This window comes from Squalius cephalus, assembly GCF_949319135.1.
Source record: "Squalius cephalus genome assembly, chromosome: 11".
Classification (NCBI taxonomy): domain Eukaryota; kingdom Metazoa; phylum Chordata; class Actinopteri; order Cypriniformes; family Leuciscidae; genus Squalius; species Squalius cephalus.
Window position 1 is genome coordinate 30,241,457 of NC_137132.1, and position 26,386 is coordinate 30,267,842.

General features: G+C 39.2%; 1 protein-coding gene across 1 annotated transcript; it reads right to left on the bottom strand.

Moving 5' to 3' along the window:
* Positions 1 to 21,782: 21,782 nt before the first annotated feature.
* LOC307167010 (P2Y purinoceptor 14) lies at positions 21,783 to 24,531 on the bottom strand. The gene is made up of 2 exons (XM_079885875.1): positions 24,454 to 24,531; positions 21,783 to 22,897 (listed from the first exon to the last, which is right to left on the bottom strand). Exon 2 carries the CDS (start codon positions 22,893 to 22,895, stop codon positions 21,888 to 21,890), a length of 1,008 nt encoding a protein of 335 aa, XP_079742001.1. The 5' UTR covers positions 22,896 to 22,897; positions 24,454 to 24,531; the 3' UTR covers positions 21,783 to 21,887.
* Between the last annotated feature and the right edge of the window lie 1,855 nt (positions 24,532 to 26,386).

A 26,386-nucleotide genomic window follows, 5' to 3' on the forward strand; every position in this document is an offset into this window, starting at 1 on the left:
TTGATGAGCCTTTTTTACCAGGCTACTACAGTTGGGTTTCCACTTGAAGTCATCGTTGATGTGTACTCCTAGATATTTGTAACTGGAGACAACTTCCACCTCAGCCCCCTCAATGAAGATGGGTGGGGGGTGGTACCTATTTGTTTTCCTGAAGTCCACAATCATTTCTTTTGTTTTTTCCACATTGATGCAAAGGTTGTTATCCTTGCACCAGGCCACCATTTGTTCCACCTCCGATCTATAGGCTGCCTCGTCATTCTGAGAGATGAGTCCCATCACAACCGTGTCGTCTGCAAATTTGACAACATGATTACTTGGATGTCTGGCGGAACAGTCATATGTCAGCAGTGTGTACAACATTGGACTCAGTACACAGCCCTGCAGCGAGCCGGTGTTGAGAGCAATGGTGGAAGAAAATTTGTTATGGATTTTGACAGACTGTTTTCTGTTTGTTAAAAAGTCCAGTACCCAGTTACACAGTGAATAGCTCAATCCTAGAGTTTCCAGTTTGTGTATCAATGTCTGTGGAATAATTGTATTAAAAGCCGAACTAAAATCCATAAAAAGCAATCTCACATAAGTGTCTTTGCTGTCCAAGTGGGTGAGAGCCAGATGTAAAACTGATGAAACAGCATCTGCAGTGGACCTGTTCTTTCTATAAGCATACTGATTCTGGTCAGTGCTGGCATCGATTTCCTCACTGATTTGAGTCATGACCAGCCACTCAAAGCACTTCATCACTATTGGGGTGAGTGCTATCGGGCGATAGTCATTCAAACATGACACTGTGTTAGTCTTAGGGACAGGAATAATAGTTGCAGATTTGAAGCATGATGGTACAACTGCTTTTGACAGTGAGATATTAAAAATGTCAGTAAATACCTCTGAGAGCTGATATGCACAGTCTTTCAGGACCCTGCCTGGGATGTTATCTGGGCCTGCAGCTTTCCGTGGTTTGACTCTCTGAAGGACCCTCCTGACATCATCTGTGGTTACACTGTGTGGCTGCTCACCAGGTGGTACAGTGAGTCTGGTGCTAGAAGTGGTGTTAGAGGCCTCAAAACGAGCATAGAATGTGTTGAGAGCATCAGGAAGAGATGGGTCTCTGGGGCATTCAGCATCTCTTCTTTTATAATCAGTGATGCTCTTAATGCCGGCCCACATTCTCTGGGGGTCATTGGTAGAAAAATGACCTTGTATCCTAAGAGCATAACCAGCCTTAGCTCTTTTAATGCCGGTACTCAGGTTTCTCCTTGCTACTCGAAGTGCCTCCATATCGCCATTCCTGAATGCTGAATCTCGTGCTCTCAGAAGTGATCTGACCTCAGCAGTCAGCCAGGGCTTCTGGTTTGGGTGGATAGTTATTGTTTTGGTGGTAGTAACATCATCCACACACTTACTTATGTAGCAGGTGACAGAGGATGCATACTCCTCCAAATCCACCTCTCCAGCATCTGTCGCTGCCTCCCTGAAGACCTGCCAGTCAGTGCTTTCAAAGCAGTGTTGCAGCACAGAGGCAGCATCACTGGGCCACACTGTGATTGTCTTTTGTGTTGGTTTCATTCTCTTCACTGCGGGGCTGTAGGAGGGGACAAGCATAAGAGAAATATGATCAGACAGTCCGAGGTTAGGAAGAGGGACCGCTCTGTAGGCTCCGCGTCTATTTGTATACACATGATCGAGGGTATTATTCCCTCGGGTCGCGAAAGTGACATGTTGATGAAACCTTGGTGAAATGTCCGTCATATTGGCATGGTTAAAATCTCCAGCAATCACATAAAATGCGTCCGGGTGCTTGTTTTGGAGAGAGACTACGTGTTCATGTAGTTCTGCTAGCGCCTCACTAGCTTTTGCGCTAGGGGGGATGTAAACAACAACAATGAACACCGCTGTGAGCTCTCGTGGCAGATAAAACGGTCGGCATTTGATGGACATGTATTCAACATTTCCAGAGCAATAAGTGCTAATAGTGGAACAATTAGTGCACCAACCTTTGTTGATATACATGCAGAGTCCACCTCCTCGAGTCTTTCCCGACAACCGACTCCGGTCGGCCCGGTGGAGTAGCATATCGCTAATCTGGAGTGCCGAATCTGGTATGTTGTCATTAAGCCATGTTTCCGTCAATAGAAGCACACAGCAGTTCCTCATCTCCTTGTACATATTAATCCGCAGTCTTAATAAATCCATTTTATTGTCCAGCGCCCAAACATTGGCCAGAAAGAGCCAATTATTATTAAATTATAAATTTAATTTAATAATAAAGAATTACCAGTCTGTTATTTTTAGCCTTTAGCTTAGCCAGGAGGCCCGCTCGCTTGCCTCTCTTCTGTTTCCGAGCACACCGCTTCCTCTTGCCTCTGATCCGGCATATGTTGTACTTCCATGCCGTTGTCCTCAGAAGTCCCCTCCTGCCCAGCTCTGACTTCAGATACTGCGGTAATCTTGCTTCATACTTGCTGTTAATTTTGTAGAGTTCAAGTGGGTTGTACCTCAAAAACTTCCATCCACACATAACATTACACTCAGTATTCATTACTGTAGCCAGCGAAGCTGGCAAAACTTGCGAAGCTGGCAAAACTTCAATCAATCAATCAATCAATTTTTTATTTATATAGCGCCTTTACAACAACCAGAAAGGTGCACAAAGCGCTTTCCATAAAACACATAAAAAGGCAACAGGATATAAAAATTGCAAGTTAAAGCTAATTTAAGCAGTTTAAACAAAGTAACTAACACAACGACTAAAAACACAAAACAGGTGGTTACGTGTTGAAAGCCTTCCTGAAAAGAAACGTTTTTAACTGCGATTTAAAAACACTAAGCACAGTTATGTTACGAAGGGGAGTAGGTAAGGCATTCCACAAAGTAGGTCCCTGGATGGCAAAAGATCGCCCTCCAAACTTTTTGCATCTAAACTTAGGGATAATCAAAGAGGTGTTCTGAGAGGAGCGGAGGGTTCTGGCAGGTTGGTATACAGTGACCAGCTCGGAGAGGTATGCCGGGGCCAGACCATTGATGGCCTTAAAAACAAACATCAGAACCTTATACTCCACCCTAAACCGTACCGGGAGCCAGTGAAGTGAGCAGAGGACGGGGGTGATGTGTGAATGTTTATGGGTATTGGTAAGGAGACGCGCTGCTGCGTTTTGAATCATCTGAAGACGGTTGAGAAGTGATTGGTTAAGCCCAGTGTAGAGGGCATTACAGTAATCTAGCCTTGAGCTGATAAAGGCATGGATGGCTTTTTCTAGATCAGCACGGGACAGGAATGATTTCACCTTACTGAGGAGCCTTGAGTTGAACCGGGAGCTCGAGAAGGCGCTGCACACCTGCGCGCCGCCATATTGGCATACATGACCAAACAAAGCTTCGGAAGTCTGTGACATAAGAGTGGAATCAATCTGGGATCAATGCAGTTCTATCTAATCTTATCTAATCTTATTTAAATTAATTTGTGCCAATGAGACCACAACTCGTGTCATGTGGAGCCTGATCAACGGATTCACATATTGATCAATAATATAAAATATACACGTATGTGATCATAATTAATAATTTACGTAAGTATAGTTGAGAAAAATATTTTGAGTGAGCTGTTTAACCCACATGATTAAATGCAATAGAGAAGTGACGTGCGTTCAGTTCCTGTCTGGTGTTGAGGTTACAGCTGACTCAAAACTATTCTACAGTATCCTACATATAGCCCCTGAAGTGATGCGATAATCATTTCCCTTTTATGCATCAGGTGGGGTCACGAAGCACCAATATCAAGGAGCCCCGGTATTAACCGTCCCATCTCTAATATCTGCACTGCTCCAGCCCACTGCAGTCTGTTTCTTCCTGCCAAAGCCTGTCTGCTACCACCTGCAGCCTGAGACATCTGACCGTCTCTATGTTCCTGACTTTATATTTGTACTTTTAATAAAACTCTCATTGATTGCATTTGCTTCTGGATCCTGTTGTTATTTCCGTGACAATATATATGACCATAAAAATTACCATAAAACTGTGTGCTACCAATTTCGCATCCTATTTAAATGTATTTGTTAGTGCTTGTATACAAGTTTGAGAGCCTTGTTTGATTTTTTGTTTTATGAAAATCAGCATGGAAATAAGTTAGTGCATGAGTACTACTGTCTCCCCTTATGTTTCACATGAACTGTTCTGCATGTTGACTTATTCATTTGACCGTCTTCTCATGCAGTTTTGGTTTTGTTGCAGGTGGTTTTAAATGTGGTAATCTGTTTTTGTATTTAGCATAACCAACCTTTTTTTCTTCTTCTCTCAGTGTACACATATCACTGAAACTCCTGTTCTCTCTGTTAACTCAAAATATAATTTGCATTTGGGTGGTTCTGTGTGCATTTGCTGTATGTATATCAACCCGATCTCATGGGAAAACTTTTTTTATTCGTTTTCGTACGAATTTGTATGGTGTGAAATGTATGAAAGTTTGTATGCAATTAAAAAAAAAAAAAAGACATGGAGGTCCACCCCTAAATATATCTGTCACAGGGGTGTAAGCAGATCATACATATACGTATGAATGAGATTTGTATGAATTCCAGTTTCATATTGCCAAGAGATTGTGTTGGTATTTGTTATTGTGCCCTTAAGAGTTTCCATCACTGAAGATGTGTCCAGTCGCATCAGTAGACGTATTTGCACAGCCTTTAACCTGAGGGCGAAGGGAAATGGGCACCGTGTAATGAGGTGGAATCGGTTTCAAAAAACAAAAACGCATTGGCTGATACCGATATTTTTAAAATGCCAAATATCGGCCTTGCCGATATATCGGCCGACAACTAAACAAAACGGTGTTCAGGTGGTCTTCCAATGCATTGTCCAACCTCAAGAGCCGCTTCATTTTAGCTCCCATTCTTGTTGCCCCTGATCCCTCCTGTCAGTTTGTGGTGGAGGTTAATGTGTCAGAGGTTGGGACATGGTCTCTTACAGGGGACCCCAATTTGTTTTTCTAATTTTGGAAGGAATTTTGTCGGTTACTGGGGACGACTGTGAAGGGGGTGGAATGGAATCCACTGCTGCTTCAATGTGTAATGAGTGATTATAATCAAGGTATTAATAAATATTTTTCCTTCTAAATATCACATGAGTTGAATGACTTCTCTGGAGATTTTATTTTGTTATAGAAGTTACCAGTGTTATTACTGAAATGTTATTTTCATGTATTGATATTTGAATGTAGTAACAGTGCTTGCCAATTTATCCCAGCTTCCAGAAATGAAATGGGGACATGTTTTGTGTTTGAGAAAGGTCTTCAACGTGTTAAAACATACAGTATAGGGGGTCATTGAAGTCTATAGTTTAAGGGACCATTTGTCAGTTAAAGCCTATATTTTCCATTAAGACTAAAGTGTCCTATCCTGAGAGAAAGAACTTGTTATCTTGATGTTTTGAGACGAGACTCCTGTTTTTGTAGTTAGAGTCTGGCCAAATCCAACCTTGGAAAATATGTGTGTCGGTGTGTATGTGTTAGTCTTCTTGCTGACAGGTTAAGGAACCATTGGCATTGTTGGAGATTGACTGAGTTGTTGTTCGAGACATGCTTACACCCAGCAATCCAAATCTGCGACCTGGAAGGTCACAACGTGCCTGACTTCAGGGTCCGAGTGTCAGCTGCGTAATCTATGGAGATATGCTTCAGTCTATCTGTATATATGTGGAAAATTACTGTTTATATATTTCTTAGCCAATGAGAATCATTCAACCTGTAAGCAATGACGTAGCTTAGACCTTGGAAATGGTATAACTGCTGTGATCTTTGTAACTGTAAGCGGGGCGGCCTACGAACTCCTGTGTGAGTCTTGAAGCTGACTTCTGCTGATGAAACTGCAAACTATCTTCAGTAAAACTTTTCTTCAATTTTTTATAATTCTGACTCCGGGTCTTCTTTCAAACATCTGGTCCTTGGGTCCTAAACTGTTAACCCCTAACAACTGTTAGTCTTTCCTCTGGTCTTTCCCAATCAGAACCAGTCTCTCAGAATCCGTCCTCCTGGAGCCAGCAACTTCCATGGGTTGAGTACGCACATAACTTGAAGCTTTTAACACAATGCGCATTAGTAACATCTGTTGGTCACACTTGTTTTCTCCACTGTATCTAACAAATAATCGCGGAGCTGAGGATATACTGTTTGAAAAGGCACATGACCAAACAAAGCTTCGGAAGTCTGTGACATAAGAGTGGAATCAATCTGGGATCAATGCAGTTCTATCTAATCTTATCTAATCTTATCTAAATTAATTTGTCCCAATGAGACCACAACTCGTGTCGTGTAGCCTGATCAACGGATTCACTTATTGATTGATAATATAAAATATACACGTATGTGATCATAATTAATAATTGACGTAAGTATAGTTGAGAAAAATATTTTGAGTGAGCTGTTTAACCCACATGATTAACACTAGAAGTCCCAGGACGGTCATTTTGACCGTTTTGAATTTTATATCTGCAATAACTTTGTTGAAAAAATAAAATAAAATCCTGCTGGTACCTGACTTTTCCTAAAAGTGTCTGTATTTTCATTTAAAATGTTTTTCATATAAATTACACATAAGGCAAAAAAAAAAAAAAAAAAAAAGAACATATTTACCTATTTCGGCCATAGACGGTCAAATTGAACGCACTGAATTTCACGGTATTCTTTTGTTACATTTCCTGCGGTTGACGTTTTTATATCTCAGCAACTTGCAGAGGAGCTGAGAGCACAGTTCATGGAGGAGAAAAGAGCAGTATGTGAGTTGGCACAAGGTTCCAGTCAGCAGCAGAAGCAACCACCGCAGCAGACACCAAAGCGGAGGAGGTACCAGGTTTGGAGAAGCTGCAGTCAAAACAAAACCCACAACACCTGCTGCAAATGCCACAAACCCATGTGTGGAAATTGTGCGAGGGGAAGAGAGGTCACTTGCCTTGACTGTGAAGCTTAAATAGCCAAGCACTATATTGATGTAAATAGTTAACATACAATTTGTAATATAGGCTAGTGTTTTTATGTTTCTGTAGCCTACGCTTCCTTCTTGGTTCTTCTTTGTTTTGTTTTAGATCAGCTCGTTTACAGCTTTTTCTATTAGCCTATTTTCTCTGTTATTATATTAAAATAAAATGTTTTATAATTAAATAAGATACTTTTAGTTGTTATTATCTTGTTCTGAGTTAGCCTATGTTGAATGGATATGGAAATATAGAAATATAGCCTATCTGTTGTGAATATGTGATGATTACGGTAGGCTACTAATGATATTATTATTTGTAAATGTATAATTAAACTTGTTTAAATGTACAGTTTGGTGTTGTTTTGTTTTTAAAAGATATCATAATACAATAAATGCATTAATCTCTCAATTGGGTATTTATCATTAAAGATATTGAGTTTGGAATCTAGCAGTCAAAATGACCGCTTGCGGCAGTTCTAGTAGTTATGAAATTCTGGCACTTCTAGTGTTAAATGCAATAGATAAGTGACGTGCGTTCAGTTCCTGTCTGGTGTTGAGGTTACAGCTGACTCAAAACTATTCTACAGAATCCTACATATAGCCCCTGAAGTGAAGGGATAATCATTTCCCTTTTATGCATCAGGTGGGGTCACGAAGCACCAATATCAAGGAGCCCCGGTATTAACCGTCCCATCTCTAATATCTGCACCGCTCCAGCCCACTGCAGTCTGTTTCTTCCTGCCAAAGCCTGTCTGCTACCACCTGCAGCCTGAGACATCTGACCGTCTCTATGTTCCTGACTTTATATATGTACTTTTAATAAAACTCTCATTGATTGCATTTGCTTCTGGACCCTGTTGTTATTTCCGTGACAATATATATGACCATAAAAATTACCATAAAACTGTGTGCTACCAATTTTGCATCCTATTTAAATGTATTTGTTAGTGCTTGTATACAAGTTTGAGAGCCTTGTTTGATTTTTTGTTTCATGAAAATCAGCATGGAAATAAGTTAGTGCATGAGTACTACTGTCTCCCCTTATGTTTCACATGAACTGTTCTGCATGTTGACTTATTCATTTGACCGTCTTCTCAGTTTTGGTTTTGTTGCAGGTGGGTTTAAATGTGGTAATCTATTTTTGTATCTAACATAACCAACCTTTTTTTCTTCTTCTCTCAGAGTACACATATCACTGAAACTCCTGTTCTCTCTGTTAACTCAAAATATAATTTGCATTTGGGTGGTTCTGTGTGCATTTGCTGTATATCAACCCAATCTCAAGGGAATACGGAACTTTTTTTATTCGGTTTCGTACGAATTTGTATGGTGTGAAATGTATGAAAATTTGTATGCAATAAAAAAATAAAATAAAAAAAAAACCTTGGAGGTCCACCCCTAAATATAACTGTCACAGGGGTGTAAGCAGATCATACAAATACGTATGAATGAGATTTGTTTGAATTCCAATTCCATATTGCCAAGAGATTGTTTTGGTATTTGTTATTGTGACTGTTATTGTGCCCTTAAGACAGGGTTCACCAATCTCGGTCCTGGAGGGCCGCTGTCCTGCAGAGTTTAGCTCCAACCAGCTCCAACACACCTGTTTGAAAGTTTCTAGTATGCCTAGTGAGACCTTGATTAGCTGGTTCAGGTGTGTTTAATTGGGGTTGGAGCTAAACTCTGCAGGACATCGGCCCTCCAGGACCGAGATTGGTGAACCCTGCCTTAAGAGTTTCCATCACTGAAGATGTGTCCAGTAGCATCAGTAGATGTATTTGCACAAACTTTAAACTGATTTAATCAGTGACGACCAGGAAAGACTGGTTGACAACCACAAAAAGCATGGTGACTATGGGAGAGTCGGTGACAGCTCGGAGAGACGGCATCCGGGGCAGAACGGGCTGGCAACCCAATCTTTGTCTTCTGTGAGGGGGACTCCAACAACAAGCTACGATAAACCTAATGGAAAAATACCCCCAGGGGTGCCTGAGAAGGGGGGAAAATGAGCACCCCAACTGGACGGGTACTACGGCATCAGAACAAGGCAACGGACAAACAACTACGAGCAAGCAGTACATGTGGCAAAATCTGTAAGAACAAGTGAGGCCTAAAGATCCACCAAGGGAGGATGAAGTGTCCAGTGGGGACAGGACCAACACAACGCACAGGTGTTCAACCTGGTGAGACGCAGGAGGAGCCAGGCCCGGAGTCACCCCACAGTGCCCGGAACCTCCAAGTGTTGCAAATGACTCCCTCTAGCATTAAGTCTGAGAGGAGGCGGATCAAGTGGCCAGTAGCTAACATGACCTCACTGTGGAACCAGTTTGACATCGATGTTGACCAGATTCTGGAGACCACCAGCAGGGGAGACGTCGACAGGAAACTGCATGCCATGACAACGATCATCATCAGCATCGCATCTGAACGGTTCGGTGAAGAGGTGAATGAAGGAGGCTCTAAAGAATCTTACTCAAAGAACCAACGTGAGGTAAGAATCCATAACATCAGACAGGAGTTGAAGACCCTGAAGCGACAGTACAGGCAGACAGGAAAGGAGGAGCGCATTGGCCTGGCACAGCTGATGAGCATCCTACGAAAGAAGATCAGGATCCTCCACCGGGCAGGATCCTCCCTTGGTGGAGGCACCGCCGTGAAAGAGCCCGAAAGCGAGCTGCATTCATTGTCAACCCCTTAAAGTTCACTAAAGAGCTGCAAAGACAGAAGCGTAGCGGCCAGCTGGTCTGCTCTCAGGAGGATATTGATCACCACCTGAAGGAAACATTCAGCGACCCAGCGAGAGAGCAAGAGTTGGGGGAGTGCAGCACTCTGATAAGTGTGCAGTTCAACATGTCAGAGCTGCAGCTGAAGGAGGTTCGAGAGGTTGTCAGGAAAGCGTAAGCAAGCTCCGCTCCAGGACCAAGCGGCACTTCGTACAAAGTGTACAAGAATTGTCCTAAACTCCTGCTGCGCCTGTGGAAGATCCTGCGTGTCATCTGGAGGAGGAGCAGGATTCCTGAACAGTGGAGATTCGCAACAAACCAAATAGTGGATAATTTGGTTTGTGTATGTAGCAGTATGAGTTTAACTCGAAACAACCTGCCGTTCTTTTGGCCAATCACTGCCACAGGGCCCCCCTATAAATATAGGTAGTAGTCCTTCTGACTGCCCTCTTGCTCGGTGACGGAAGTGCGTCATACTTCCGGGTCGCTCACTCCGTGTGTTGTTCTGCTGTGCTACAGGTAAGGTAGTGGCTTTACTGTCTCTGCACTTATTCCACTGTTATCAGCTGCCGTTATGTTTACTACAGTATGTATTGAACGCTCGTAGACGCATTCAAAAGCGGATCTTACCGATAGTTACCTGTGCTGTTTGCACGCTTTGAGCTGCCTCCTTCGGGTTGACACAAACGCTGCTTGATCGGTATGTAGGCTAAATGGTGTAGGATTTATTTTTGTATTATTTGGGGTTAACTGCAATTTTCTATAAATAACAGGAACCGGGCTGGTTCAGCTGGAGATCGTCTTCAGCCGCATGCTGTTCACCCACTGGCTGCTGTTTTGCCTGGGCTGCTGTTTGCCTTAAAGGGGACCTATTATGCAAAATTCTAGTGGCTCAGTGGTTCATGTAGGTTGTTTACAAACCGGAAGGTTGGTGGTTCAATCCCCGGTTCCACCTGACAAAGTTAGCAAGATGACACCTAACCCATGAGCAAGACACCTAACCCCAGCTGCTCCTGACATCCTGACAAGCTGGATGGCGCCTTGCATGGCTGACACCACCATCGGTGAATGAATGGGTGAATGTCAGGCAATATGTAAAGCTTTGGTGGCCATGGGTCTGTTGAAAGTGCTATATAAATGCAGTCCATTTACTAAGGCTCAAATTGATATGGTAAAACCAGTGCCATTACTGTTCATATCACTGTATATCAAGTGCTGAGGAAGATCCGGAACCAAAATTCAGATATGGTAATGGATGTTTTGTTTCCAACATGTGCTGTAAGAGGTAGACCAATCAAAACAGATTGGGCCATCTGACCAATCAAAGCAGAGTAGACCAATCACAACAAATTAAGCCATCTGACCAATCAGAGCAAAGCAGGCTCTCACAAAGGAGGGGTTTAGAGAGACCGAATGCTTTATCCAACCATTTCAGACAGTGTGAGAAAAGAGGTGATGCTGCAATATATATTATAAGAAAAATATGTTTTTTCTTCTTCTTTTTTTTTCTTGGATGCATGCAAACCTATTCTAGGAGACCTCCAATACAAAATTAGGAGCCTTTAAAATAGCATAAAAGGGACACTTTTCACCTATTGACCACACTGTGCTAGGCCTTCAATTAATAACAATAATAATGATCTCCTGTCTGGTTCATTCTCAGGAACTTGAACCATTTTTGCCCCCCATGACTTACTATAAAACAAAACAAATGTAAAAGCTTGTTTTCAGTAGCCTATGTCTCCATTCATCAGAATTACATTAAAGGGATACAGTAATTCTATAATTTAAATAATAGTAAATATTAATTAGCTATTCCGCTATTAGCTGCTTTATCAAATTTATCTTACTTTAAATCCACTTGTAAGCCTATGATTCAGCTGTTTGTCCTGCTTTGGTGTGCACACAAAAAGATGAAAGTGAGAAAATCATAAATACAAATGCAAATGGTGCGTGAGGGGTAAAAAGACATGTCGATTATTTGAATATTGTCTGGCTTAATTTGATAAATATGCTTTAACTCAGTTATGCAATGACAAAACTTAAAATCTCCTCTTCAATACCACATACTATTATACATTTGACCAATATTAAAATTCATAGCACAACCCAGTCAACACATTGATCTCACAGTGATCTCTCCATATGATCACAATGTGAGGTCACAGTGAGCTAAAAGTGTAATCTCACAGTGTACTCACTGTGTGCTCATATTATGGCCACAATGTGAGGTCACTCCAGCTAGAAATGTTATTGGACGTGGACTCAACATCGCTTAAACGTCAAATTTTGGTTGAAAATGAAAATTGGGTTGACGTCTAAACATTTGATGTCAGGCTCCAATGTCCTTAAACAACTCCACAAACAGCATTACCAGCTTCACTTATTACAAAACAGATTTACTTCTGTCATATGTGTACAAAAGTCCTTATTGAGATTAACAGAGGTTTAGATGTTGATGATTTATTGAAATTAATAATTTGGTTCGATATAGTGTTTACTTTTGTTGGGCAGTTTGACTCCTGGGGCCCTATCTTGCACCCAGCACAACTGACTTTGTACACTGACGCATATTTTTTTTTATTTTATTTATTTAACCTTTATTTAACCAGAAAAGAGCTCTCTGAGATTAAAAATCTCTTTCACAGGAGTGTCCTGGCCAAAATGTGCAGCAATACATTCAGTTCCATCACAGATAAACATCACACAAACAGATTAGAAAAAAAAAAAAAAAAAAAAAAAAAAAAAAAAAACACTTAAAAGCAATTGCATAATGTTAGATCAACTTCCATTTGCCGGATAACTGATTTGAAACGGTCCAGAGTCAGCAGATTTTCTAATTTTAATTTAGATTGGAGGAGATTCCAATCAAACGGCGCTGCATACAGTACATAAAAGACTTCTTACCAAACTCAGTTCGAGTAAAAGGAACAGAAAGAGTATAAAAGTTTTGCGAACGAAGAGAATAGTTCTTGATAATTTTCTGCTGCACAAAACAACAGAGATAAGAAGGCAACAACCCCAAGATGGCTTTGTAAATAATTAAGTACCAGTGCGTTTTTCTTCTGGTAGACAAAGAAGGCCAACCTACTCTATGGTACAAGGTGCAGTGATGAGTTGAAGATTTACAATTTGATATAAACCTTAGAGCGCCATGATAAACGGCATCTAAGGAAGAAAGAAGATAATAAGGTGCAAATTGATATACAACATCACCATAATCGAGAACAGGGAGAAAAGTAGCAGAGACTAATTTCTTTTTTACATTAAAAGAGAAGCAAAACTTGTTCCTGAAATAAAACCCAAGCTTGATTTTCAACTTATTCTTCAGTTGAGTGATATGAGAACTAAAAGATAGGGCATCGTCAACTATGATGCCTAGATATTTGTACTCTTTTACTGATTCAATCACTATACCTTCAAAGGTCTGAAGAGATACTAAATTATTTTCAAGTTTTTTTGATTTGGTGAATAACATATACTTGGTTTTATCAGTATTCAGAACAAGTTTTAAACTGTGAAGCCTTAACTGAATAATATCAAAGGCTGACTGAAGCTTAGACAAGGCTTGCTGTCCAGAGGAAGCGCTGCTATACACAACAGAATCATCGGCATAGAAATGAAAGTTGGCATCCTGAATGTCGTAATCAAGGCTATTTATATAAATGGTAAATAAAAGGGGCCCCAACACCGATCCTTGGGGAACACCTTTGGAAATCTCTAATATATCAGATTGTTTACCTTCGGCTTGAACACACTGGGTTCTTCCACTCAGATAATTTTTAAACCAAGGAATAACGTGACTTGATAAACCAACCACCTTCAATCTGTGCAGCAAGATTCCGTGATCCACTGTATCGAAGGCCTTTGATAAATCAATAAAAAGCGAGGCACAAAATTTACCATTATCCATTGACTCTACAATATCATTTAAAACTTTCAAAATAGCCGTTGTAGTACTATGTTTTTTGCGAAACCCTGATTGATTAATAGACAATACTTTGTTTGCGTTCAAATAGCATGTCAACTGTTCACTAATAAGGCTTTCTAATATCTTTGATAAAACGCAGAGCTTTGAGATTGGTCTGTAATTATTCATTATAGTGGGATCCCCCCCTTTTAGTAAAGGAACAACAAATGCTGATTTCCAAATTTCTGGAATAACACCAGTATTTAAAGAAAGATTAAAGATATAAGTTAAAGCAGGTATAATATAATCTGCTGCCAGTTTCAAATACACAGGCTCCACACAATCAGGACCTGAAGATTTGTTTATATCAAGCAGACAGAGTGCTTTATAAACGTCAGTGCTCTTAATTTGTTTAAATCTAAACTCTTCCTTTTCTAGATGACTTTCTGCATTAATAAAATCAGAATCAGAGCCTGTAAGATTTAGTGGTTGAAATAGAAACCCAGAGGCAACAAAATGCTTATTAAAGCAATTGAGCATATGTTCTTTATCTGATATGCTAGTGGAATTCATTTTTATACATGATGGGAAGCTAGACTTGTTTTTACTACCTGATATCAGTTTTATATTCTGCCAGAATTTCTTGGGATTATTTGAATTAATAGTGGTTTTTTCAATAAAATAATCAGCCTTTGCTTTTCTAATAGCCACTGTACATTTATTCCGGAGCTGCCTAAAACGGATCCAATCGGAGCCAACATCAGATTGTCTAGCTTTTGCCCAAGCCACATCCCGCTCACGAATTTGAACAGAAAGGGCTTCAGAAAACCAGGGATTATCCCTACCTTTAACACGGAATTTTTTAAAAGGTGCATGCCTGTTGATGATTGATAAGAATCCATTATAAAAGTAATTCCAGGCAGACTCAACATCGGGAATAAGAAAAATCCTGTCCCAATCATAGCGTGCTACATCAAAAAGAAAGGCTTGTTTATTAAAGTGCCGTGTACATCGTCTAGTGATAATACGTGGTTTGTGCTTGGGTAATTTGGTATCTCTGACTACAGCAACGACGCAGTGATCACTAACATCATTAGCAAATACAGAGGCCAAAGAGTACTTATGAGGCAAATTACTGAAAATAAGATCAATTAATGTGGACTTTTTGTGATCCTTCGAATTGGGTCTAGTAGGTGTCTCAACTAGCTGAAAGAGATTTAAAGAGTCACAAATTGCTTTGAAACAATCAGATACTGACTGTAGCCAGTTCACATTAAAATCACCGAGGAGAACAAGCTCCTTATAATTCAAAGAAGTCACAGAGTGCATCAGAGAGGAAATGGCATCAGTACTAGCTGATGGGGGTCTGTAGCAACCAACAACAGTAAGATGTAAAGTCTTGGAAACGATAAGATTTAAAGCTAATAATTCATACTTTTTAACTACTGACTCAGAGAGCAACACAGAAACTTCAAAACTGTCCTTAACATAAATTGCTACCCCCCCTCCCCTTTTTGGTCTATCAGTCCTATAAACGGTATAACCATCAATGTCTATGGCATTATCTGAAACTGTTTTTTTAAGCCATGTTTCAGATATTACTATAACATCAGCACTGGTATTTTTTGCCCAGATACGCACCAAGTCCAACTTAGGAAGCAGGCTTCTCACATTCAAATGAATAAAACCTAGTCCTGATCTAGATTTAAAATCTGCAGGAACTTTAAACGTTAGGGAAGTGTCATTAAAAGGACCAGGATTTGGTAATACATTTCCTGATATCAGTAACATAAGAATTATAAAACTCCGACGCCTTACTGTTTCACTTACATTTCCAACAGAAAGATTCAAACAAATGGAACATTTGATACTGGGCTCCTTATTTGTTTGAGCAAAAACTATGGAATCCTCGTACACAAAGTTTGAAAGTAGTGACTTCAAACGGCAGTCCGAGAGAACGTTGAAGTTTGTACATATACCAATCCCCGTCAAATTTGTCCATTTTAAAATTGAGAATGTATCGTTATGTAACGAAAAGTCTGAGTCATACCTGTAGCCGATGTTTCCCTGGTAGAGTATCACAACCAGAAATGCCACCAGAGCTGCGCGATTAGAAGAAACAAACCACATAGTCCTTTCAAAGTCCAGCTGAGCCGACAACCAAAATAAAATATGAAGGTTTCTTTACAGACGTGTAGACTTGTGGTACTCCAACTCTTTTCACAGAGTGCTGCCCGACACCACGAAGCAGAAAGAGGGATCCACGCAACATCAAACCGCGTCCCGCACCGAGAGAAAATCAAAAACAAAACAAACAGAAAAGGATCAGTGCCAGATCAACAAACAGCGACCGATTTCTCAAAACGCTAGTTTGTGGACAAGGCCACACGCGTTAATGAAATAAGCACTTTCCTTAACGAAATAGAGCCTAATACATTAATCCAGTGGGTCGGCGTCTTCCCTCCGTTAGTAAAGAAATCGCAGCACGATCGGCAGATCAGCTCTTCTCTTCCGTTGGTGGAGGTAAAAGACCACACACGATCAATAAACAATCCCCGGCTTGTCTTAACATAAGACGGCGAACTCCATAGGTAAAAGTCGATAAACATAAAACAAATAAAATTATCTTTGACATAAAATTAAGACAAACTGAGACATGCTGCACACAAACGCGGACATGCTGCCATCTTGGAAGTGTTATTGTGTTATATATCATTCCTATTTTGCACCCGACGCACAGCGGACTTTTCCCTCCACAGACGCACGTCGGTAAACTAGGGAATGAACTTGCGCTCCCCGGGGCGGTTCAGCGCAAAGAGGAGGTGTGTTCCGGCGCAAACGTTCCCTGGTGCTATTTTGCAGGTTTAGAAAACAATTCCGCCACTGACCGAAAAAAACTAGTTTAAAGTCAGTGGCGCGTTGCGCATGTTATTCATATGATATTTTAAGGGCGCATGCTTGGCCATAATCAATGTAGCGTGTGCACAACGCGCACACTTTGATTCTCTAATCTACACAGAAGCAGCTGTTTCCATTTTTGCAAATCATACATTATTACGATAGATAGATAGATAGATAGATAGATAGATAGATAGATAGATAGATAGATAGATAGATAGATAGATAGATAGATAGATAGACAGTTTATTATAAAAGCATACATCTAGCTTACACATTTACCCAAATTATCATACGCCTGTTTAACTGAAGTTAATTTGGGTGTGTTTCTCCATCCTCAATGTCACTTCTCTGTGTTTTATGGCCCTGACGAGAACGTCGGTCTCCTCGGCTGTGAACCGCTCCTGGCGTGCGTCTGGCAAATCCGCCGTTATAATAGCAATCCGCCATGGAACAAGCACGCCTGCTCTTAAAGGGAATGTGAGATGTCGCTCTGATTGGTTTATTTCACGTTACGCCCAAACCACACCTATGAATAATGAAGCTACTGCAGACCAACCCATTTTAGATTTGCATCGGGCGCAAGAGTCATTTATCCCGCCGTTATAATAGCAACAGCGCCCAAGACCCGCCCTCAAAGTTACTTGCGTTTTGCGCTTGATACTTGCGTTTCAGATCGTTAAAATAGGGCCCCTGATGTTTTAATGCTAGTTTTTCTCTGGCTGCTATAACTGTTTGTTATGGCAAGAACAGTGAGAGAAAATGTGATCAGATGATGTCAGCAACTTGTTGATGACGATAATGATATAATCATCATGTAGTGCTCTGATCAGCTGATCTCTTCAAGACTATCATATGTGTAATTAATTTCATATAATAGATTATAATAATGTTTCAAAAGCATGACATCCAACAGTGTTTAAAAAAGAAAATATGTATAATAATACAAAAACCCTAAACATTTCGACTTACTGAATCACTCATTACTGAATGTCACAATGCATTCTGGGAGCCACTGATGAGTTTTGTATGATGCACCCAGAATGCATTGCGGCATGAAGCATGTCACCGTTATTGAGATTCACGCGCTGATTCTTGAGGTTTGTGTTTGTCTCAATAAAGGGGGTTAAAACTTATTATAAACAAAATTTGCAATTAAATACTCCAGATTTTCTGATTAAAATGCTGCAGGATCTTTTGTTGAAATCCTGATTATTTGAGTTCATGTGAAATTGATGCTAGAGATTAGACTCTGGATGAAATCAGGCCGTTACATCATAATAATATCTTTGTTAGTCAACATGTAGTCAACATACTCGAACACATTTTCTCATGCCATAATAAACAGTTCCAGCTTCCAGAGAAAAACTAACATCAAATAGTCAAGGCCAAAGACCCCAACTAAAGCAACAACTGACCTCCACAATGCTGACCAAACCATCCTCTGTCTGCTGGGACATTTCCTGTTAAAACTTTATAAGAATGTTAGGGGATAATGTATGTTATCACTAAATATTTTTAGAGAGTGTTATCCTACCTTTTAGGATAACATTCTGATAACAAAAATTAAATTAGCTTCAGAAAACATTACAAGAACATAACATAATGCTCTCAAAACATTCATAGAACAATAACATTTCTAGCTGGGATGAGCTCATATTGTGGCCATAGTATGAGCACACGGTGAGCAAATACATCTAGTAAACACAGGAACAAATGTTTTAATAACACATCCATTTGATTTTACCCAGGCAATTTCTGCATTTAATTGCTGCAATCATTTTTGTTGTACTTTTTTTTCTTTTTTTTTAGGGGTGTCACATATCACCTCAGTTTTTAACTTTGTTTTCGTTTGCACCATTTCTCCCTGCCTTCACCCTTTTTTGTTGTCATAGTTACTGATTTGGTTCTTATTCAGTTCAGGTGTGATTAGTTATCCTCGTTTGCTCAGTGTATTTATGTTCATGCTTGCTCTCCTTTAGTTTGTCGGGTATCATTTATGTCTACGTCTTGGTTGTTTCTCCTGTCTGTTTGGATTGACAACATTTTATTTGTCGTGTGTGTGCTTAACAACCAGAGTTGTGACAAGGGGTTGCTGGGGATGAAAGTAACACATTTTTGTTTGAGTAAAAATGTGGTTATCTGCACTAGATCTACATCATTCCTACATTGTAGACTTTCTATTTTCTTATTATCTACATAAAAGAAAAATAGTGTACAGAATCCAATTTCCAGTCTAAAGCTAAATTCCACACTGAGAACATATTTCCTACAGTATGTACATGAAACATGCAACTTTAACGAAACTCACTGAGCTAAAGAAGCTACCAATATTTAATGAAGTGTAACATTCTTTCCCAATAGGCTAGTATTACCCAATTTCTTTAAGAACGCATCACCAATCAAAGTTGCTAAAGGCTACATTCACAATATCCGTTTTTGGGATGATAACCACATTTACGTACAGGTGTGAGTCTGTATGAACGTGCAACAGGAGTCAAGCCCGTATTCTCTTACCAGTAATCATAGTGACAGTGAGCAAAGTAATATCAAAGATGACGTCCGTAAAACTGAAAAGTCATATCACTTTTGACACAACAAGAAGAGTCCAAGTGAGCCGGGAGTTTGTCAAATCTTCATTAACCAGCAGCAGTTTTATTGTAAACACGGGCTAGATGGACGTCTTTAACCGATGTGCTCGCGTCTTTATCTCACACATGGCATTTGAGTTGCGGGTAGAAAACAACACTGACTGGAGCAGTTTCGGTGGAGAACAGTGACTGGATCTAAAGCCTTCAGATGACACACACAGCTCATATAAGTTACCAAAACCACACATGAAAACTACACAGTAGACACACTTTTGTGCAGTGCAGAGCTGCTCTCTCGTACTGTATTACGAGTCAGACAACTAGCTGTCCGGTTCCATTCACACAGTGTAGGTTTTCCGAGATTGCTGTTGTGTGAATACTGAAAATGTATGGGTGTGAGTTTGGTTAAGCTTGGGTTAGGGGTTAGGGTTAGGGTTAGGGTTAGGGTTAGGGTTAGGGTTAGGGTTAGTTTGGTTGTCACTCCCGTAAATAACTAACTGTGTGTGCAGGGCCGAGGGAGACTCGTCACACTTTTATTAAAAGAAGTGTAAACTATTCAAATAATATCTCATTACAATTTGGGAAATTAGTCATTAGAACAAAGTTTAAATGAAAATATCTGGATGTATTATGTGGGGCAAACACTGGTTCATCTTTAGCTTGGATTAGCATCTTCCTGTAGTTTAAGTACCAATACCTCAATTGTGTTAGACTCTTTACTGCCATCTTGACGTGGATCATCAGTATCAGTATAGTCTTTGAGTTGAATATACAGTACATTGATACTAGTTTTAGAGAGTGTCTACACAATAATTCCCTTACCTGTCCATCAAAAAAAAAAAAAAAAAAAAAAAAACTCACAACTCAGTATTTTCTCCATCATCAAATCTTTACGTGTGTGCCATACCAATGTTTACACTTGTTTTGGATTTGACTATCTTCTGACCTTTTCTGCATACTAAAGTGTGAGTGTGTTTCATTATCTAATTTCCGCTCCTCCGTCATGAAGAAACACTGTTTAGCACTATTGAAGCAGCCAGTGAGCGTGAAGATTCTCTGAAATGTTTAGTGAAACACGCGGGTCACGTTATTTCAACGTGGCGAAATACAGGGATCGGGTTGACCTGCACCATATACTGTATAGCCTTAGTAAAACACTTTTTAAGAAAACTATCATGAGTACATTCATAATAGTCAAATGTTTTAAGTTAGAATTTATTTATTGCACATACAGTACATACATCTTCTGTGGAACACAAAAGAAGAACTTGGAAAATTGGAGTTCACCCTAATTTCTATTAATGTGACCATGGATCATCATGTCAAATGTCCTATAATGATTAGAACATATTTAATTTGAGCACTGCATGCTGCAGCAGGAAGGGCAAGATTTTCCATGATTAAAGACTTACATTTTGGACTGTTCTTTACACAAAGCAATTGTATGACTAGAAGACTTAAAATAATATTTATGTTGCTTTTTTGTCTTTTTTGGTTCTTGACACTCCAAGGGCCCTGTCATACACCCGGCGCAATGCAGCACCAGACACAACTCAAGTGTTTTTTGCTAGTTTCAGCCCGACGCAGTTATCATTTTCATGTCCTGCGCCACGTTGTTTAAATAGCAAATGCATTTGCGCCCTTTTGTTCGCCCATGGGTGTGCTGGTCTGAAAACGAGGTTTGTTCAGGCACATTGTTGACGTTCTATTTTGAGGCAACTGAAAGAGACTGCGCCATTGACCAACAGAAACCTGGTCTAAAGTCAATGGCGCAATATTTTTTGTTATTTAAAGAGTGCGTTAGTAATGTGCGCCTATAGTCGGGTCCATAATGTGCGTACACTCTGCTTATTACACGCAGCAGCACACAAACATGCCAAATATTAAAAAATAATTCAATAAATTACAGAATTACAATGTAAAAGATTATTAATGTGTATATACAGATTTGGTGGAATCCGGCTTGTCCCGTAGATGGTCTGCTTGAGCGCTTTAACCTCGCGCACGAGCAGATCCGTTTCCTCTCTGGAGAAGCGTTCCGTTTTTCCGTGCACAAATTCCGTCATGTCAGACTCTGATTGGTTAATTGCACGTAAAGCCAAAAACACACCCATACATTAACACTTCAAAAACACACCCAAAAACACACCCATTACTCATTAAGAGAATAGGGACAACCCTTTGGACATCCTAAGCTTTAGACCATGCACTTAGATCATTAAAATAGGGCTCCTAGTCTCATTCACTTTGATTGTATGGGAAAGATTGTCTGGGATATTCTTCAAAATTTCACCATTTATATTTCACATAAGTACACACTTAAATAAAACATTTTTTTGGCATCTATGGTCCATGAAGAACCTTTGACACCTATGGAAACTTTCCATTACACAAAAGGTTCTTTAAAGTGGAAAAGGGTTCTTCAGATTATTAAAAAGTTCTTCACACTAAGAAAAAAAAAAAGAACTGTTCACTGAAAGGTTCTTCACATAGCCTAAAATGGCTCTTCTGTAACATCAATATGAAGCATTTATTTTAAGATCAGATTTCAAATGACATGAGGGTGAGTACATTTTATTTATACCTTGCCATTAAAGATTGACTTATTTCAGTATGATTTTGAGAGCTGTGGTTGGATACTGGTTTTCTGGAAAACACCACTTTGGTGTGACCTTCTTTCATTTTGCCTTCTCATTCTGCATTTTCTCATGCAAGGAAACCATAGCAAGATGTGTGGTTTTAAAATGTAAAATCTGCTTTTTCATCTTGAAAATGGCATTTTCCATTTCCTTCGTTGCTCTTCCTCTTACAGATTACTGACACTCAGCCCAGTACCTATTGAAGGCCTCCTGGTGTCTCGATTTACAGAAGTGTTACACAAAGTCTGCAAAAGTGACTCTCTGAATGTCCTGCACATTAGGAAGTAAATGACGGGATCCAGACAGACGTTAAGGGCGGACAGAAAGAGCGTAGCTTCTTTCATCTGGAAGAGAATTAAGAGGTTGTGCGCGCTAAAATCAGCCTCGGGCCTTTGGCTAAGCGTGTAGGGAACGCGACAAACGTGGTAGGGCACAAAACAGAAGACAAACACGGCCAGCAAGCTGAATATGCTTCGATTTGACCGTCGTCTTGCCTCACTGCTGTTCCTTTGCACCCGTTTGTAAGAGCGGTACACGTGACAGGCGATGGAGGTGTAGCAAAACACCATCAGCATGAACGCCACCCAGAAGACTCCAACGTTGAAGTGGGCTGAAATTTCGTGCCAGCGCTGACCCAGCTCACTTTTCAGGGCCATGCAGTTAAATTCTTTAGGCATTGGCTGGTTGGTTAATATGGTGTTCGGCAGCATGAAGAACATCATGATGGCCCAAGATAGCAGCGCGAGAGCTCTCGCTACCGAAACGCGCTGCAGGAAGGAAGACACATTGGAGGTGCTGCGGACTATTTTAAAGTAGCGCTCCAAGCTGATGAGGCTCATAAAGGTTATTCCAGTGTACATGCTGAGGTAGAAAAGCACAGCTGTGTAGCGGCAGACTATCAGCCTCAACTGCAAGCCACCGCTACTGAGGTCACTGGCCACACGCCACGGGTAGGTAAACAGCATCAGAATGTCTGCCAACACCATGTTTTTTAGATAAACAACTAATGCTGAGGAGCTGGGAAGCCTGAAGAAGATCCAAGCAGCAAGTCCATTGAGAATGAAGGCACAAGCGAAGATGATGGAGTATAACACAGGCAGAACCTGCTTTGTGAAAACACTGCTGACATCCGTTATGTTTTTCTGTTCCGTCTGTGTGTTGTTGATGTTGTCCATTACTAAAATGGAAAATGAAAGAACTTTTTTTAGTGCGTGCTTTGATGACAATGGCAATGTTTTAAACAACTTCTATAGGCCCTTTTGCTGATGTCCAGATATAACTTTTTATAAAAGTAAAATGATTACAAAATGCAATTATTAAAAGTGTGCTTAGAAACACAGACATTTTCTTGATTTTTATTTCATTTAATAGTCATATATATATGAAGAGTTCAGATGCAAAAGCCTCTAAGTGCCATCTGAACTTTTCTTCTAGAATGATCATTTTTATCAAGCTTGTATATTTAAGTTCAGTAATGTCACTTAAATGGCAATGAAAATTACCTATTAATTGTCATTTAAGTGAAATTACTGAACTTAACGAGCTTGATAAAAATGATCATTCTAGAAGAAAATTTCAGATGGCACTTAGAGGCTTTTGCATCTGAACTCTTCATATATATATATATATATATATATATATATATATATATATATATATATATATATATATATATATATATATATATATATAGTCAATATTTTAAGTGGATCAAACAAGTTCTCCTAAGACAAGAACAGGTATTGTTCAAAATTCATGTATAACTTTGATGAATATATATATATATATATATATATATATATATATATATATATATATATATATATATATATATTATCTGCAAATATACTTTTAAGATGTAAGTATACTATTTGTTTCACAAGTGTAAGCATTAAAAAAATCCCTCATAATTTTTTTGTCATTATAGTTGATTAATAAATTAGATCATTATATAACATTTTTTTTTTTAAATATAAAATATTAGTCTTATCTTTTTTTTTTTCTTTCTTAAAGAGATAGTTCACCCAAAAATGAAAAATCTGTCATCATTTACTCATCCCCAGGCTGTTCCAAACCTCTATGACTCTTCTCTCATTCTGAAATATCACTGTTTTGACTGCACTGACACGATTGGATGAGAACTGAACTGAGCTGGAAGATGATATCACTGTTTTTCTGCAGAACTGCTTTATAGATGAAATAAACTATTAATAATTGATGATCTTTAATGAAACTAACCAAAGCACTTAGAGCTGCTGTACAGCTGAAATGAACTGTTTGCATCATTTAATCATTTTAATGTTATTAATGTTAGCTGCTTTGAACTGATCTGTATTATATAAAGCATTATAGAAATAAAGTTGACTTGACTTGACACCAAAGGAGATGCTATACAGAACGACAAGAGACCATTTGCTTTCATTGAACGAGAAAAAGATGCACTAGAAGTGAATGGTGAGTGATGCTGTCAGTCACTAAACATTGTTGTCTAACATCTCCTTTTGCCTTCCACAGAAAGAAAGAACAAACTAAAGTCATATGGGTTACAACATTAAGCATGACCGAATTTTCATTTTAGATTTTAATCAGAAGGACTTTGAATTTTGAATGTTGTCAGCCTGGATATGGTGCCATTTGCATTCAGACATCTCTGAATTGTAAAACACTCAAAATAACTTTAATATATTAATAATTAATTATAACTTTTACCATAGGCTAATAAAAGAAACTTACTTGAAGAGTTGAGTCAGCTTGAATCATGACAGAGAATGAGAATCATGTTGGGGAGAAGAGCCTCACATGATATTTGAGAGGAAGGAGGCGTTGACTCTGAGACAGGAACTAACAGAATCACTCAGTCTGTCTCGTGGGTGGACACTTGATCAGCATTGCAGGAACTTCCTCCACTGATATATATCACACAAACAGATTCCTCCTCGCAGTGCTTCAACATAACCTAATGTGATGCTGATTAGAGTCTATGAAGTTACCAGCTGTGTGTCAATAAATGTTAACACTTTAGAATAATGGTCCGTCATTAATAAGTAACTAGGAAGTAATGCAGGACTAATGAGTAATACTACATTAACACTTCAGCTACTACTATTAACTACTGCAGTATAGAAACAAGCTCAACTATTCAGAAAGTAATCTAAAATTTAGGAGATAGTTCCTTATTAGGTAATCAATAATTACTTAGTGAGATTAGCCTCATTAATAACTATTAATTAACTGACAAATCATAAAGAACATTATTGTGTGTCTGAGACATAATCCACCATAATTTTTACTCTGAATATCATAAAATGCATCACTAATTACTCAATACAGGAACTACTAGTGATCTGGACATCTTTAAACACTTTAAACATGTGTTTTCACTTTAAAATAAAGGTCCAGATCATTAGTAGTTCTTGAAGAGTGACTAGGTAACATTTGAGTAATTAGTGATGCATTTTATGACCATGTTCTGAGTAAAAAAAGACAATCTTCAAGAACTAATACTCCAGTGAAAAAAAAAAAAAAATACTAAAGTGTATTATAAATACATTTACTTTATGCTAAGTAAATACATTTACATATTTGTATACTTAATACAAATACCCTGCAATTGCACTTTTAGTATACTAAATTGGTATACTTAAAGTCTGCTAAATTGGACCAATTATGTTGTTCTTAAAGTGCTTTAGTTATTCAGAAATAGTGCTGAGTTCCAACTAAAGATAGTGATCTGGACCTGTCACGTGTCAGTGTTCATGTTCATAGTCACATGTCTTCCTTCGTTCTATTTTCCCGCCACTCTTGTGTTTCCTTGACAACCTTTATTAGTACATCTGTGTCACCTGTGTTAGTTCATCATCATCATCATCATCATCATCTATGTCACCTGGTTTCTGTTAGTGTTTGTATTTAGTTCCTTTGTTCAGTCTGTCATTGTCCGTTCTCAGTCCTATTTAGTGTGTGTGATCATTCTGCCTGTCTGTGTCTGTTGGAATTCAATTGTAAGTAAAAGTTTGCATTGGAGCTTTTGACTCTTCGTCTTCTTCTTCCTGCACCACACCATGACAGATCACCAGATCACTAGTAGCTCCTAGTGACTAAGTAGGGGGAGACCGGGGACAGTTGCAAGATGTCATTTTTCTCCAATCAGAAACAAGCTAGAGTGATGACACTCATACTGCACATGCACAGTTAGACCCTCCCCCCACCCCCCCAAAGAAGACAGAAGACATATTCAACATCTGCTGCTGCATTTACTGAACAAAACTGGTTTTGGAGGTATGAAAGTACATTTTTTCATTAAATGTATTTTTGTCATAGCCTACTGTCCTGACATTTTGTAAGAATTAATCAAAACTTGAATTATTGTTGTGTTGACTTCTAAGTGACATGGTTAGCATGTGTCAAAGTCAGTGTGTCTAGGCGTATGATGTTCTGTCATGGCTGATAGGGTTGGAGACGGTTGCAACAAGTTATAAATTGAATGTTTAATAAAAGTATGTTGCATTGCAAATTGTTCAATTCTTCCTGTCTGACACTGAAATATGGAGAGATTGAATAGCACCTGTAACACCTGGGGCCTGTTTCAGAAAGGAGGTTCAACCAACTCTAAGTTAAAACTTGAACTCTGAGTTGACTTACCCTGAGATGGGAAACTCAGAGTTTT

Coding starts and splice junctions, on each gene's coding strand:
- LOC307167010 (XM_079885875.1), bottom strand. CDS start 22,895: ATGGACAACATCAACAACACACAGACGGAACAGAAAAACATAACGGAT.